The 17,381-nt window shown below is 43.7% G+C and overlaps 1 protein-coding gene across 1 annotated transcript in view; it reads left to right on the forward strand.

Annotated features, from left to right (window-relative positions):
- The window catches only part of LOC115418532 (TSC22 domain family protein 2-like), a 35,259-nt gene extending 24,280 nt beyond the window's left edge, over window positions 1–10,979 (forward strand). Inside the window, exons 2-3 of the mRNA XM_030133036.1 lie at window positions 9,290–9,341; window positions 9,980–10,979. Coding sequence (XP_029988896.1) covers window positions 9,290–9,341; window positions 9,980–10,285 — 358 coding nt within the window. The 3' untranslated portion in view covers window positions 10,286–10,979. The remainder of the gene's footprint in view (window positions 1–9,289; window positions 9,342–9,979) is intronic.
- Window positions 10,980–17,381: the final 6,402 nt, after the last annotated feature.

Here is a 17,381-nt window from a genome sequence, read left to right on the forward strand (position 1 = left end):
TTTTCGTGTCTTATGTAATCCAAACAAACGGTGCACTTGTGGTTGTAATCATTCATTAATTGTTTGTTTTTCTGTTAAGGCTGAAATTGTATAATTAGCGGTTTGATAATTATTCTATAACATGTCAATACCTGTGCTGGATTTCAATATCTCAGCTTTGGAAGCCTTCAAAGTCAGTTTGTGGTTCGTATCAGTCACCGCCTACTTTTCCATGTGCTCTTTAATTCATGCTATTGACTGTCTGCCATGTTTATTCAACCAGCTGCCAGCAAAATCTACTTTGGAATTAAGGGAGCAAATATTTAATTCAAATCATGTCTAAAGAACAAGCAGCTGACTTGTCATGTCATGAAATGTGAGAAAATCATCTTATCCCCCCCCCCCCCAACACACACACACAGTATCTACTAACTGGCCATTGGTAAGGTGCATCATGTCCTACCTGGAACACTCCTGAATCTGTGTCTTCCATGTTTTGTTTTTTTTAAGGTTCCCTACAAATCCTGTATTTGTCCCCAGATCTAGAGCCATTTGTATCTATGCTGTTGTGACTTCTCAAAGTGTCAAACATACAGCACACAATCAAACATCTACAGCAGCAGAGAGATGATCCAAATTGGTTTTAGTTCCTCACAGACTGTGGTTCAATAAAACATGCAAGAGACAAACTCCTGCTGGTTCATGACAGAACCAAGGTCCGTTAGAGCAGACAGAGACTCAGATTCACACCCAGTGCACTTAGGTATATATTTGTAGGTTAGGCTTTGTGTGTGTGTGTGTGTGTGTGTGTGTGTGTGTGTGTGTGTGTGTATATGTATATACACACACACACATACACACACCCATTTTGGACCATTTTTATATATTTGTGCAAATTAAAAAAAAAAAAAAAAAAAACATCCCAAATGTCCAATAGGCACAGAAGCAGAACCTGCTTCAGTCCAACTGGATCACAGACATCTAATACTGATTTACAGTCTTGTCTCTTGCACTCAGACATTTCACTGAATCTTAAACATATGATTTTTATCTACCTTCTATTGTGAATAAAACATGAATTTGTGAGATTTTCAAAGCATTGGATTGTTTTATGTACCTTTCACCACACAGCATCCCAACTTTTTTTTGGAATAGATGTTATTTCTTTTTGTTCTAGTATTGCATATTTGGCATGACTGTATCTGGCGTTCTGGTTCCTTTCAGGAGGAGGTGCATGTGAGGTTCCTTATTTATCTACATGTGAGAGCAGTTATGTCAGTAGTCTTAATTAATGACTACAGTGAGCTAGGGCTGCACGACTTTGGCCAAAAATAAAATCCTGATTTTTTTTTTTCCTCTAAAACTTCATTTTCAATTTTGATTTTTGGGTAAAACTACAAAAGACAACAGAAGTCAGCATGTCGTTTTCATGTGCAGCCCACAATACACTGCTCCTATCTCAGATCTGTGATGGTATCACATGATACCAGTGTAAGTCAGTGACATGCATTAGTCTTGTGTGTGTGTGTGGACCACATGAGATGAGTGATCTCCATGCAGTTCTGTTTGAATCTGTGTGTGGACCACGGCTCATATTGGTGTCACTACTGCAGACCCACCACAGAATTAAGGTCCTTGGTCATTACATGGACTTCTGTGAAAGAGTGCTGTCACAGATAGGATTAGGAGCCTACGGTAGCCCGGAGGCACGACCTGGAGCCACAAGAGATGAAATTGATTTGATGATTACCCCTTTTTTAAAAATCATCCTAATTAAAATGTCCGATTTAAAATGGATTAATTGCACAGCCCTACAATGAGCACACATGTATCATGTGTCTATAGAGTCATGTTCTTCAAAGGAGTAACTCCAGATGAGCTGTTATATAAAGGTATTTACATAAAGAAACGGTAGCAGCTGAGCAAGTGTGGAGTCGCAGCTGGCAAAAGCCTGAGCCCTTGTGTTTGTTCACCATCCAGCTGATGTTTGCCTGCAGCCATTCTGACTAACACTTCAGCTTTATCCAGATCCATTCAACTAACTGCAGGTAAACTGGAGGGAGGCACCTCATCCCTCCTCCCTATGTCCTCAGTCGACTCCAACAAAGTTGGACTTGTTGAAAGTACAGACAGGATTACTCACAAACAGTCTGAGGGCAAGAAGCATTCCTAAAAAAAAGAACTTTGTGAAAAATGTAACACCTTAAGTGTCCAGAGTAGGTCATCTTTTGTTTATTTTGTAAAAGTAGTAATTGGTTTAGTTTGTGTTTTTTTTCCACCTTTCCATCCAGTTTCATGTATGCCTGTTTATCTGGACACATCCACTCTACTCTGATCAAATCTGTTCCCATTAGCACTAACATGTCTTTCATGCAACAAGTACGACACACATTTATTTTAGTTTAACTACATTACAAGTTCCAGTTTGTATTTGTCAACGTTCTGGTAAAGTGATGTGTTGATTTGCTGAAAGGAGTCACTGTGAAGCTGGGGTTGGTCTGCAGTGAAGCAGCATCAGCCCCTTCACTGGCCTCAGTCAACTGTGATCAACCATATGATTACACACAAGAAAGGAAAGACAGATTTATGGGGACTACAGTCACTGGATTTTAGCCACAGCAGTAGTTTGTCCAGACTAGGTATGTATGTGGACACAATTTATGATACAGAAACCAAACCTGGGTCTGTAAATTTGGACAAATATCCACCAATCCCCTACCTACCGACTTCCAGAAAAGAAAATTCCAAAGATTATCAAATGCAGAACTGGGGGTAATTTTTCAAAATGTATATATTTTTTTGATACACCCTGTAGATGATAACTGAGTAAGGAATTCACAGATGTCATCCTGAACCAACCATATTTCCATGAACATCCACAGACATCTGTTTTTAGGATTCTGCTATAGTAATGACATAAAATAATATTTAGAAAAAGACAAATCATTTGCATTTGGGACGATAAAGTGGCAGCTAAACCTTAGTGAATGACCTACTAATGTGCTGCGTAGATGATAACGAAGGGCAGAAAGTTATACATCACTTATTCTATTCAACATTCCAAGTTTTCAAACTTTTTTTCAAGATGAATCACTTATAATCCATATTTCTGATTCAAGGTTAGAAGCCTCAAACCCAGTGGAAGCCCAAATGAGACAAAGTCCTTGATCCTGTGATAAATACTGAGTTGAATACAGAGGCATGTGAACACTGAGGTGCCTGGATCCAACTGTTATGAACCCACTAGCAACGAGGGCTGGGTTCCAAACCCTGGTAGTTCATGGGCCCCGGGGCCAAATGGTTGAGGACTGGACTTTCAAGCTCCAAAGTAAATGGTTTCATTAAAGGTGCTGGATCAAGACACATCCATCTGTTACAGCAACATAGAAGTTGTTTGGCTAATTGTAAGACTTTTGTCTGTGATGCATCTGTGTGATTTTTGATCCAGATGAGAGTAGAGCTGTAACGAGTACTCAAGTAATTCAAGTAAAAAAAAAATCCTTAAATCATTGTTTTTTTGTCTCGAGTATTCATTTAATTATTAATTTAATTTCAGTAGTCACTTGTGTTCTACACAGACTATAAACAGTGATGCACACAACTCCGAGTCCAAAAGTTGGTTCAGTGGAAGAGAGTGAGGAGACCGTCTGCAAAAGGCAAAAGATGTGCAAGGTTTCGATCACTGCAAAATGAAAAAAAAAGACAGAATGTGGTTCAGTGTGTGTAAGTCTACATCCTGAACCACCACCTGGTACGTGTCCGTCTGCCACTCAACAGTAGGCCAACATTAGCCAATTTAACGTAATCGCTAACTGAGAAACACAGCAGCGCTGGTTAGATTGTAGGCTATGGATTTGTTGTTGTCCATAATAATTTAAGTTTCCATGATGGTGTGATGATGAAATCTGATTACTTGATTATTTGCTGAAATATTTGGTAGAATACTCGACTTCAAAAAGAATCGTTAGCTACAGCCCTAGATGAGAGGCCTAGGTTTAGGTCTGTGAGGGTCAGCTCTGAACTGTTTGGAGCTTCAGTCTGTGACACTCATGTAGACTGGGTATCCAGGAACAGACATGTTATAACCCCATAGACCTGCTATATTACCCACCATGGGCCTGTCTATGTCATTTGGATAAGGCTCATCCATCACATTCAGATCTTCTTCTTGTATGTGTTGAGCTCCTGAGGGCCTTGATTTCGTCTCATGATCCCTGTTGTCTGGGTCGTTGACTAAGAAATGACTCCAAATGTCTCATGGGGACATGCAGGGTGCAGTGTTGTTTGTGCAGAAGTCTGAAGGTTATGTAACAGCTGAAGGTTCCATTCTGTTCATGAGGAGCATGGTGGCAGCACACACACCTACCTGTGACCTGCTGAGGAACAGTCAGACTTTCACCTCCCAACAAGTGTTCTCAGAGCTCTGTCTAAGCTTTAGGCCCAACCCCAATTCACCCCTTGCCGCCCCCCCCCCCCCCCCGCCATCCTCCTCCATTTTTGCACATTCATGTGAAGGGGTAGGGGTTTCCCAGTTCTCCATGAGTGGGAGGGGAGGGGCTAAGGGGGAGGACTGTTTGACCCTCCAAATGTAGATTTTCCAGGACCACACTGCAAACACAAGGGTCTGATAAATTTCCCATAATTCAGTTCCAATCATTGGTCGGATGGAGGTAAACACAACAAAAAAGAGCAACAGTGAGCAAAGAAACACACTGATGGACAGATTTACTTCAGAAACAACTGAATCATGTGATCGTCCGTTTAATGTCATTTCAATGTTATAGATCTCATTTCTGCGGTTTGTGGTTGATAGTCGTAAACAGATGACCAAAACCCATAGAACAGAGACAGTTCTAGCTGCTGACGACATGGAGAATTATGTCTCAAACAAAAGTTAGAACATGATGACAGAACAGGCCTCAGGGGAGGGTAAGGGGGAGGGCCCAGGGGTGAATTGGGATTGGGTCTAGGTCTCCGTTGCGTCGACAGTAACCAGTCCTTATATAAACAATGCATCCCAACACTGCCCCCCCCCCCCCCAAGTATCCACCAAGTTCACAAGCACAGATGAATGTGTCCACTGAGTGTCAAACAGACAAACTTCAGCTTTAATGGACAATAAGGACTGATACTTTAGTCAGTGTTCTGAGATTTCTAACTATGTAATTCATATCTGAGTCTATTGTGTCAGTTGGTTCCATCTAGTACAACTCAGATTTCTAATGTTGACTATGACAGCCATGTTCCCCTGCATAAGTTTATAAACTTATATATGTGCAATAGAAATGATCAGTTTACTCTCAACTCAAACTGAAAGACTTTACATGGAAGATTACTGTGACAAAATCTAAACACCTTTCAATATAAAACTGTAAAAACTAAAATTTTCCAAATGATGTAATTTGTCTGAAAACTGGCTGTGGAATAGGTCATTTTACCTGAACATCACAATACAAACCACTATACAGGGTGTCCCATAAGTCTCCATACATAGGAAAAATAAACGTTTTTTGACATAAACCATTTTTATTTATATAATATGCTCTATATGACTGCCATTTTGTCGGGAACACATTTCAATGCGTGTCCTCCACTGCTGAAGAACTATAAAGAAGAAATATAAAGAAATACATGTTAGAACCATATGTATTATGTCTCCTATGTATGGAGACTTATGGGACACCCTGTAGAACACATTTATGGACTCTCGCTCTGTCTCTCTCTCTTTCTCTCTCTCTCACGCTCTCTCTCTCTCTCTCTCTCTCTCTCTCTCTCTCTCTCTCTCTCTCTCTCTCTCTTTCTCTTTCTGGGTGTCATCAGATAACTATTGTTAAGATGTGACACTATATAAATACAATTTGATTGATTGAGGTCATTGGATGTGATGCCCCCATCTGGTTTATATATGAAAGTGCACCTTTCCAGGTCTACTTCAGGTCTAGTCCAGGTCTACTTCAGGTCTAGTCCAGGTCTACTCCAGGTCTAATCCAGGTCTACTTTAAGTCTAGTCCAGGTCTACTCCAGGTCTAGCCCAGTTCTAGTCCAGGTCAGGCCCAGGTCTAGTCCAGGACTACTCCAGGTCTAGTCCAGGACTACTCCAGGTCTACTCCAGGTCTAGTCCAGGTCTACTTCAGGTCTAGTCCAGGTCTAATCCAGGTCTGCTTCAGGTCTAGTCCAGGTCTACTCCAGGTCTAGTCCAGGTCTACTTCAGGTCTAGTCCAGGTCTAATCCAGGTCTACTTCAGGTCTAGTCCAGGTCTACTCCAGGTCTAATCCAGGTCTACTTCAGGTCTAGTACAGGTCTAGCCCAGTTCTAGTCCAGGTCAGGCCCAGGTCTAGTCCAGGACTACTCCAGGTCTAGTCCAGGTCTAGCCCCCCTCCCTCCAGCTGTAGTTTGTGAATCCACTCCTCAGATGACAGGGCTGAGGTCTGATTTGTTCAGCTGTGCCCCCCCACAGTGACTGTTTGTATGCTCAGAGACCAGGACGTGTGCCAGTGCATCTGTGTTATAGTGGAAATAATCGGACTTTTCTGACACTGTGGAAGTGTTATGTGATGGACCAGACGTTTCTTCAACACGTCTGTGATGTGGAGCAGTAAATAAAAAACATGACAATAAATCATACATAAATCACGCATATATTACGGAAATATTTGCATGAAATATTTGCATAAAATATATTTGTCAGCTGACACAGTGGACCTGGAAGGCGTATGCTGTGTGTGCATGTGGGATTGAAGAATGTAGTAGTCCATGTTGGCAGTAGTGTTCTGGTTCATTCCATGGAGAACATGATGGTTGGGTTGGAAGGACGTGTGTTCATGTGACGGTGGCTCTGACACACATGTCTGTCCACGGCCTCAGGCCCGGAGGAGACCAGAGCTGGAATGCACCACAGGGGGTGTGTGTGTGTGTGTGTGTGTGTGTGGGGGGGGGGGGTAACGCAGTAAGTGGCCTTTATATAAACTGCCTCATGCGTTCCTCTTTCAATAAAATGTACTGTTTCTTTGTTGTTCTTGGCTGCAGAATGACAACACATCAGTTTGTGCACTTTAACCACTGTAGCACTTGAACGTGTTCTAAATAAAAACAGAATCCATTCTATGTTAGTGAGCAGTCCTGTTTTCACTGTCCTGGATTTTTAAATATGCATTTCAAAGGCAGGAATGTTTCTCTGTGTTTTTTTTTTATCAGCCTTCAGATCACAAAAGAATCACCACCTGCTTATTAGTGAATGTAATTCATATACCGTCATCCCATCATAGATGGTGTCATTCATCATCAGTGACAGTTTAACAGTGTGTGGCTCAACAGTCATCTGTAAAGAATCCACATCAGTTAAGGGATACGCTGGCATGTCAGCGTCAACCTGTGACTCACTTGTTTGGTTTTCTGCCTGAGGAGAGAAAGGCAGGAAGAAGATGGTAAAATGTGGAACACTGTAGATCAGTAGTAGAACACTGGAGTCCACCCCCCAGTGGCCTCAGTGGACTGGACTCGGGGGGGGGGGGGGGGTTGATTTCACCTCATGACCAGGTCTGACTGACCTTTAGAGTGTTTGTGGTGACTATACAGATGCTCAGGTAAGTTACAGACTTTTCATATAGACATTTAACATGTGGAAATGATAAGATCAGCCCGGGTTAATTCAATGTCATTATTGAAACGTTTAGGAAAAGCAGAGCAAGTTCATGACAGAACGTCTCAGAACCAGGTCATTAGATTAAACCTGGAATATGTCTGAACTGGAGTTGTGTAATTCTCTGGCAGTAAACAGTGAGTCAATTCAGAGGCGGAGTTAGAGACCATGCTCCGCCCCCTGTTTTCATCCCCATGTGATGAGCCAAGGCTTTAAGAAGCACTCGCCTCCTGAGTCTGCCACAAGCACACGCACACGGCTGGAAACGTACACACAAGACCTAAACATACACACACACACACACATATACACACACACACAGGACCGAAACATACACACACACACACAGAGGACCTAAACATACACACAGAGGACTTAAACACACAGAGGACGTCCGCAGCCTTCAGCACCGTCAGGATGCGCTGCAGGATGAGCTCCAGTCTGTCCTGTTCACCAGGGACTTCACCCACCTACCCTGGACCCTTGGTGTCCTACAGGCCCAGATGCTTCAGGTACTGGACTGACTGGTGTGTTCTGTTTGGGGTTGGACTCAGGTCTGGCTGGTTCTGTTTGGGGTTGGACTCAGGTCTGGCTGGTTCTGTTTGGGGTTGGACTCAGGTCTGGCTGGTTCTGTTTGGGGTTGGACTCAGGTCTGGCTGGTTCTGTCTGGGGTTGGACTCAGGTCTGGCTGGTTCTGTTTGGGGTTGGACTCAGGTCTGGCTGGGTTCTGTTTGCGGTTTGGTTCTAGACTTTTTAAAGGTGTTTGCTTTTGGTTGTAGTCATCCATCGTCGGCTGATTCTTTGGACTCCAGAACTTTGGTTCCTGTGTGAATGTGCAGAAGTCAGTGAAGGTCCAAGCTGGTCCTTATTAGGGGTTTTTACGGGTTCACAGGGTCTTTGTCCCCATGGGCCGGGACACTCAGTACATGGTGGTCTGCACATGTCTACTGCTCTGTAAGGTCTGTTTGTTCACATGAGGAGATGAACCTGATTCAATGTCTGGGTCAGACTTTCATGCACTTTCATAAACGGTGGAGCTCTAGTGCTTTGCTCATTTTTCACCTGATTTCCTTATTTTTTCCTTAACTTTGTGAAGTAACTTTGCCGTTTGTAGTTTGATATCAGCTCTGTGGGCTGGACTTCCATCTAGTTTTCCTCCGTATGTCTCAGTACCATTAGATCATCCAGTTCCAGGAACCTGGGTCACATCTGCACGTCCTGTTCCCACTTGTGTTTGTGTCAGAGCTTCTCCACACATGGCCCCGCCCACCTCCAGTGTGGATCAAAAACACGAGTGTTTCTGGACAAAAGCCTTTACTGCCTTTAAAAACTGCCCCCCCTCCCATGTTGTGTTTAAGGAGCTGCATGGCTCTGTACATAGATCTGTGACTGTGACTCACGCGGGTGGGAGTGTGTGTGTGTGTGTGTGTGGGTGGGGTGGGGGGACGACACACACATCTATATGTTTATAGTTGACATGGAACACTCCTAGTCCCAGTCCTAGTTCCAGTCCTAGTCCCAGTCCTAGTTCCAGTCCTAGTCCCAGTCCTAGTCCCAGTTCTAGTTCTAGTCCCAGTTCTAGTTCTGTTCCAGTCTGAGTGCAGGTGTGTCTCTAGTATCTGTGTTCAGTCCATGGTCATGATGTGCTGACTCTACTGTTTGTGTCCACAGTTCATCTGGTGCCAGTGTTGTTGCCATCGATAACAAGATCGAACAGGCTATGGTGAGTTTTCCACACATGAAAGAAGGACCACAAGTTCTGTTTTGTGTCAGTCTGGATGATGATGATGATGATGATGATGATGATGATGATGATGATGCATTTCTGAATGGGTTTTCCACTGCCACCAATAAGTGAAAAAACAGTCCTTGAGATGAGTAACATCAACATAACATGGACAGAAACTGAATGTGCATCATGAAAGCTCATGTCATTTGATCACACACACACACACACAGACACACAGACACACACACCCCTATACCAAGTGTTTATAAGTCCTTAGTGCTGCGGTGAAGGTCTGACCCTCTGGAGCTCTTTTTTTTCTGAAATAGAAAAGCATGTCTTTACTGTGTAAAAACAGTTAAATGTTAACTTGTTTATTTTGTCCATCTGTATTTGACCCATCCAGTCAAATGACCTACGTAGCATTAGCATTAGCACATCCATTAGAAGCACTGAGCTGCTGTTGGAGGTGCTCAGGGACGTCTGCCTGAATGCACCTGATGGTAAATGTGATGGAAACCACAGAAAACCTGCGTGGTACAGACAGAAGACAGACCAGAAGCATCCAACCTTTGATACTTTTGGACATTTGTCTTTACTAATGTCTTCTTCTCTTCTTCTGTGTCCTCATACAGGACTTAGTGAAGAGTCATCTGATGTACGCTGTCCGCGAGGAGGTGGAGGTTCTGAAGGAGCAGATCAAGGAGCTGTATGAGAGAAACTCTGTTTTAGAGCGTGAGAACGCCGTTCTGAAATCACTCGCCAACTCAGAGCAGCTGGGTCAGCTGTCCAATCAGCTGAGTCAGAGCAGCAGCACGCCGTCACTGCTACAACAGCAGCAGCAACAACATCCGGCTTCAACGAACAACAACAGCACCAGCCATGCCCACTATGAGGGTGTCCAGAGTGTCCCACACCAGCCCAACATCACCTCAGCATGAGGCCACACCCCCCAGACACATGCAGACACGCCTCCCACAGACGGAGCAGAGGATCTGATTAGGACAGACACAGGAGGTCCTCTCCATGGTGAAGGTCTTCTCAGCTCTTTGTTTCCTCTGCTCCATTTAAAGACTGATCGTCCTCAGAGCCCTGCTTCAGTGTGTGTGTGTGTGTGTGTGTGTGTGTGTGTGTGTGTGTGTGTGTGTGTGCGTGTGCGCGCGCGCTCCATCCCCTGGCCTATGCATCAGGAGGACATCTACCGCTGGACAGTCTTCTTCTGCTCCTGTGCCCCAGTAGAGGAGCGAACAGTGACCCATAGCACAATTTGCTGCTGTTGTGTAGGAGATGGGGTCAAAGGTCACAGACAACTGGTTTTGTTGGGGCAAGTGCTGAACAGGGGGCAACACAGCTTTGCTAGGGGCCCGTGTAGCCCCACCCCCCACATCGGTGAGGGCCGGAAAGCCCAGGGGGAGGGGAGGTGGGGCCTAAACCCCCATGAATGGAGGAGGCGGAGCAGGAGGTGGAGCAGGAGTCCATCATCCTCAGGCCCTGTGTTGTTTTCTGCATCAGAAGAGTGTCGTTTAGTCGGAGCCTCCGTCCTTTAATGAGTTTTTGTTTTCATTAGTTCAGTTGTAGTATTTGCATTTATTTATTTCAGGGCTGCTATTTTCAGAATCTAAAAATGAACAATGTAAAAACAGATACTTATTAAAAACCAGACAAAAACACATCTGTTGATGTTTTGTCAGGTATTCCATGGGTCGTAGATGTTAGTAAAAGGCAATAAGTGCAGAAGCCACAGTAAAGCCTGGCCTCTGATTGGTGGAGAGCAGGTCCAATGTAGAGTTTGGAAAGTGTAAAGTATTAAACATTTGGAGGTTTTGTACAGCAGAATGTCTGTTCAGATATGAGATGTGTGTGATGGGGATGTTTATGGAAAAAGAAAACTATTCATCTACTTTTTCTAGACTTTGTCAAAAATGAAATGTAATGGGGGGGGGGGGGGGTGAAAAGCTGTGAACATTGTTGTGAGCGACTTAATAACCAAAGATACAGAGCTGTGTCATTGTCTGCAGCCGTTCCATGAACTCAGTCTGTTTACATCTGTTCATCTGTTCTCAAACCTCCTGTTTTTATCAGAACTGGTTCCAGAAAGAAAGAAAGAAATGAAACAATAGGAGAGGATGAGGGGAGTGGAATAGATGAAGGGTTTTCACTGAAGGAGCCATTTTCAGTTTTCCATCTTAAAGCTGTTTGAATTCCATCTGCAGAGGAACGGGTTCTACAGGTTTGAATGTTTGGAATAAACGCTGCGTTCACATGTGGACTGAACCAATGCTAACCCACAGAACCAACCGTGGACTGGTCACCTGGACCCAGGACCCTGGACTGTTGTGGACTGTTGAGGACTCTGTTGGAGGTCTGGGTCAGGTCTTTTGTGCCTCTGGTGCCGTTGCCTGCTGTGGTCAGCTGGTCTGGGTTCAGAACCAAACCCAAAGGCTCGGTTCACTGTACAATCAGATTGTGGACAGGGTGGAGGTTTTCCTTTCCTCCTGTTTCACCAACGGACTCATTTCTCTGTAGTTTTTCTGTCATCTGAAGGTGATGCTGTGGATGTAGGTGGACTGGATCTGACAGACCACTGAGCCTTGGACCAGGTCCGGACCAGGTCCAAACCACGCCCTTGGAATGTGCTCGTCACAGTTTTAGTTTTCAGTTTCAAATAAATTACATTTATTAAAAACTGGTTTTGGGTTTTTATTCCTTCTGTGAGTCAGTGTCTGAACAACAGTATTAACATCAGTTTTCAAAAACATTTATTTTTCATCTCATCATATATTTAATCCTGACCTTTACACATACACACGTCAGGTTTAGTGAAGTTAAAGTTGGTCGCGTTCTCAATTATTCCCAACATTATTTCAGTGAGTAGAAAACTGGTTAAGTTTGATGTTAGATTTGAACACAATGACTGAAATGTTCACCAGTGGTTTTTCAGACACATCACAGCGTTTTGACCAATAAGAGTTCAGTTTAACCCTTAAAGACCCAAACGTCCACCTTTAACCCAGTGTTTTTCAACCTTGGGGTCAGGACCCAACGTGGGGTTGCTTGGAATTCATTTGGGGTCACCTGAAATTTCTAGTAATTGATAAAAATACAAAACTTACTAATAAAAAAAATTTATGGTGAGTTGACAGGGACAATCCCAATCCATAACAGACAAACCGAGTCTGAAACTGCAGCACTGTGGTTCTGTTTGTGTCAGATGTTCATTGTGGTCAGTTTCAGATGCTGCAGCTCTTTCATAATTCATAGTTTGAGTTCTTGTTTGTTCAGTATTAATTGTCAGCCTTGTAAATCACAGCTGGACTGACTGTACATATCCTGACCAAGGAAAATAAAGTTCTCACTTTTTGCAGTAATCTACACCTGGATTTTCTGCCTCCGTCCAGAATAATATACATTATATAGACTAAATGTCCTCTAAAATTAATGTTTATGTGAAACACAGTATAGCGAACTATTACATGGTCAAAAACAAATTGATTTTAGCAAAAAAAAAAAAAAAAGTCTCAGTTTTGAATATCTGGGGTCGCCAGAAATTTGTGATGTTAAATGGGGTCACGAGCCAAAAAAGGTTGGAAACCACTGCTTTAACCATTAAAGACCCAAACACCCTTCACCTTTAACCTATAAAGACCCAAATGTCCGCCTTTAACCCTTAAAGACACAAACGTCCACCTTTAACCCTTAAAGACCCCAACGTCCCTACCCATAAAGACCCAAACATCCACCTTTAACCTAAACCCTCTCCTGATGGGTCTGTCTAATCCCTGGTGATCCACTAGTCTTATCAGTTCATGTCAATCATACATGTCATGTTTCCTTTTCAAAGCTAAAACACGACCAACTTTAACTCTTCATGTGAGGATCCATAGGCTGGTTCCTTAAACTCCATCTTCTGCATATTGATGTTTTAAGGCGGTATTCTCAGTTGTCTTGGTTTCTGCGTGTCAATCTGCAGTAATAAAGACAACAGCGGTTCATCTAAAAGGGATGTGTCCAATATTTCATCCTACTCACCAGACCGTCCAAGTCCAGTACGTGTTCCTATGAGTTCACCTGTTCCATCCCTGGAGGGAAGGGGGTTCTCTGCATTCCCTTGAACCCCACCTAGTCCACCAGACATGGTCTAGTGGTGCCTCCCAAAGTGTTGGGAGGTGGAAGTTTCCGACGTCCAACTGGATAAACTGCATGAACTCCTGTTGAAGCTGGAGGTCCTAGTTACAAAGTGGGACCACATCCAAGTACCCCAACCTCACCACGAACTACGACATGACGTCAACACAATGACGGCGGCACAGTTTGCAAAGGAAAAAAACTGTTCAGTGTATAATGATCTGATTTCCATCTGGTTTGTGTATGTGAGAACTCTGGACTGTCCATGGTCCAACAGCCAATAGGAGCTTGGATCTGCGCTCCTACGGTTTATGTTCAACATGGACAGTCTGGAATGCTCTGAGGTGGGTCACTCCAGGCGGGACATACAGACCTGATCAAAATCTTAAGACCAGTTGAAAAATAGCTAGAATTTACCTTTTGCACATTTGGATCTTAATGAGGTTTTAAGTAGAGCTACAATATACAAAAGTAAGAAGGGGGAGTGAGACAAAAAGCACTTTGAAAAAGTCATTTATTGAAAACAACAAGTAAACTGAAATAGGCTGTTTATCAGCTGATCAAAAGTTTAAGACCGCAGGCTATAAAAGCCAAAATCTGCTCAAAATTCTCATTTTCTGTCGGGCATTCACACGGTCATGCCCTCTTGATGGCTAAAGCTCAGAAGCTTTCTCTTCTTGAACGTGGTCGGATCGTCCAGCTGCATAAGCGAGGCCTCTGGCAGCGTGCCATTGCTGCTGAGGTTGGACGCAGTAAGACAGTCATTCTACATTTTTGGACAGATCCTGAGCATTATGGAACAAAAAAGTCAAGTGGTAGACCCAAAAAAATGACACCTGCGCTGAGCCGGAGGATCCGACTGACTGTCCGTCAAGACACAGGGCGGTCCTCCACCCAAATGAAGGCCCTTACTGGTGCCGACTGCAGCGCAATAACCATCAGACGGCATCTGCGGGAAAAGGGTTTCAAAAACAAAAACCAATTCAAAGACCTCGTCTCCTCCAACGCCACAAAACTGCCCGTTTAGACTTTGCCAGGGAGCATCAAACATGGGACACTGAAAGGTGGAAAAAAGTTTTATTCTCTGATGAGAAAAAATGGAACCTTGACGGTCCAGATGGCTTCCAACGTTACTGGCATGACAAGGAGATCCCACCTGAGATGTTTCCTACCCGGCACAGTGGAGGGGGGTCCATCATGATCTGGGGTGCTTTTTCATTCAGTGGAACACTGGAGCTTCAGGTGGGGCAGGGTGGTCAAACGGCGGCTGGTGATGTGCAGATGTTGCAGCGGGCGTCCCTCATGACTGAGGGCCCTGGTCTGTGTGGGAACAGCTGGGTTTAAAAACAGGACAACGCTGCAGTTCACAATGCTCGCTTGATGAAGGACTTCTTCAGGGAGAAGAACATCACTCTTTTGGACCATCCCGCATGTTCCCCTGATTTAAATCCCATAGAGAACATTTGGGGATGGATGGCAAGGGAAGTTTATAAAAATGGCCATCAGTTCCACACAGTTGATGCCCTTGGTGAAGCCATCTTCACCACTTGGAGCAATGTTCCCACCAGCCTCCTGGAAACACTCGCATCAAACATGCCCAAACGAATTTTTGAAGTGATTAACAAGAACGGTGGAGCTACTCATTACTGAGTCCTACTGAGAACATTTTTTGTTCTGGTTTGGAGAGTTTTTTGTAATTTTTTGAGCGATGGTCTTAAACTTTTGATCAGCTGATAAACAGCCTATTTCAGTTTACCTGTTGTTTTCAATAAATGACTTTTTCAAAGTGCTTTTTGTCTCACTCCCCCTTCTTGCTTTTGTATATTGTAGCTCTACTTAAAACCTCATTAAGATCCAAATGTGAAAAAGGTAAATTCTAGCTATTTTTCAACTGGTCTTAAGATTTTGATCAGGTCTGTATTCGACCTCCCAGCACTTTGGAACGCAGCATCAACCCTCGTCACACCTACAGGAGCTTAGGGTCTCCACCAGGGTTCTCCACCAGTGTTCTCCACCAGGGTTCTCCACCAGGGTTCTCCAGTGAACTGTTCTCAGCTGCCTGCTCTAACTGGTCCCACCACACATCTATCTCCTGATGTTCCTCTGTGACAGTTGTTCTTGGATGTCTTGGTCACCCCCTCTTCCTTCTCCATCCATGTCCTTTTCCTACATCTGGTAGTGGTGTGGATCCTCTCCTGTTCTGTGCAGTGCCACAGATGGTTGTTGGTTCTTCTATTTGGACAGAATATTCCAAGGATGTATCGGAGTCTTCGACTGACAAATGCCTGTAACTGCTTGAAGATGTTTGAGGTCAGTTGTCACGTTCTGAACCGTTAGGAGAACAGATTTTACATTTGAGTTGAAGATTGTCAGCTTCGTTCACAAGGAGATGGACTTTGATTTGACCATCAGATGTGGACCAGATCTAAATGATCAGCCTTAACCCACTACGGTCACACACTGAAACCATGGCCCACATTCAGCTTTGGAAATGAATCAATGGTTCAACTCGACTGACCTCAGGATTCAACTCAATTTATTTAAAAAAAAATCTACTTTTCTGTTGTTACTTCAGAGTAAAAGGAACAGAAGACCTGAGGGATTCAAACACAAAGGCACTGGTCAGAGTCATGTGGACCATGGACTGAAGGTCTGCCCAGCCCTTGGACTGGACCCTTGGACTGGACCTTTGGACCGGACCCTTGGACTGGACCCTTGGACCGGACCCTTGGACTGGACCCTTGGACCGGACCCTTGGACTGGACCCTGGGACTGGACCCTTGGACTGGACCTTTGGACTGGACCATTGGAATGGACCCTAGGACTGGACCTGTGGACTGGACCCTAGGACTGGATCTTTGGACTGGACCCATAGACGGTTCCCACTCTGGTTCATGTCCTCCGTCCACTGTCACCCAGTGGTGCAGTGGGAGATGAGTCCAACTAACACTCAGGTTCGGATGTGAACTGAACTGAACTTTAGACCCCAGAACCTCCTCCTGGACCTCCTCCATCATTCACCCTGGTTTGAACATATGTTTGGTTTTTGTGTCTGTGTTCAACAAACTGAACCAAACACTGTTTCAGGGTCTGAAAGTCTAGATGCCATCCTTCCTCTAAATCACAGGAGTTAAACATACGGCCCATGGGCCAAAACCGGCCCACTAAAGGGTCCAGTCCGGCCCCTGGGATCAGTTTGTGAAATGCAAAAATTATAATGAAGATATTAATCATTTAGTTCAGGTTTTACATTCAGACCAAATAAAACTCAAGTGGATCAGAACAGTGAAATACCATCAAAACCTATAAATAATGACAACTATACATGTTTTTCTTTGTTGTAGTGAAGAAAAAAAGTAACATTATATCAAAATGTTTATATTTACAAACTATCATTTCACAAAAAATATGAACAACCTGAAAAAATGAACCTGAAAAAATATGAACACTCTGAAATGTCTGAAGAAAATTCAGTGTAATTGTATTAATATTGTGCCTGTTATTAAATGTTCTGTGTATTTACAGATCCACTGTATCTGTACGAACATGTGTAAAGGAGAAGGTGAGGCGCAATATTATTACATTTACACTTATTTTTCTTAACAAATTTCAAATCCTATATAATAAAAGGGAAATGGACTCTGTGTGTGTGTGTGTGTGTGTGTGTGTATGTGTGTGTGTGTGTGTGTGTGTGTGTGTGTGCGTGTGTGTGTGTGTGTGTGTGTGTATTTTTGGTCAATGAACAGACTCGTGAAAACTGTAAGTTGATCGGACCAATATTGTGGAACATATCATTCATTTTGAATCCAGTGTCCTCCCTCCCAATGACCAATCACGTTCCTATGTCCAGAATCATAGAATCATCACAGCAGTGGGTTACCTAGCAACAGAAAAACAACAGGGCCATGTCGC

The sequence above is a fragment of the Sphaeramia orbicularis genome, chromosome 4 (genome assembly GCF_902148855.1).
Source record: "Sphaeramia orbicularis chromosome 4, fSphaOr1.1, whole genome shotgun sequence".
Classification (NCBI taxonomy): Eukaryota; Metazoa; Chordata; class Actinopteri; order Kurtiformes; family Apogonidae; genus Sphaeramia; species Sphaeramia orbicularis.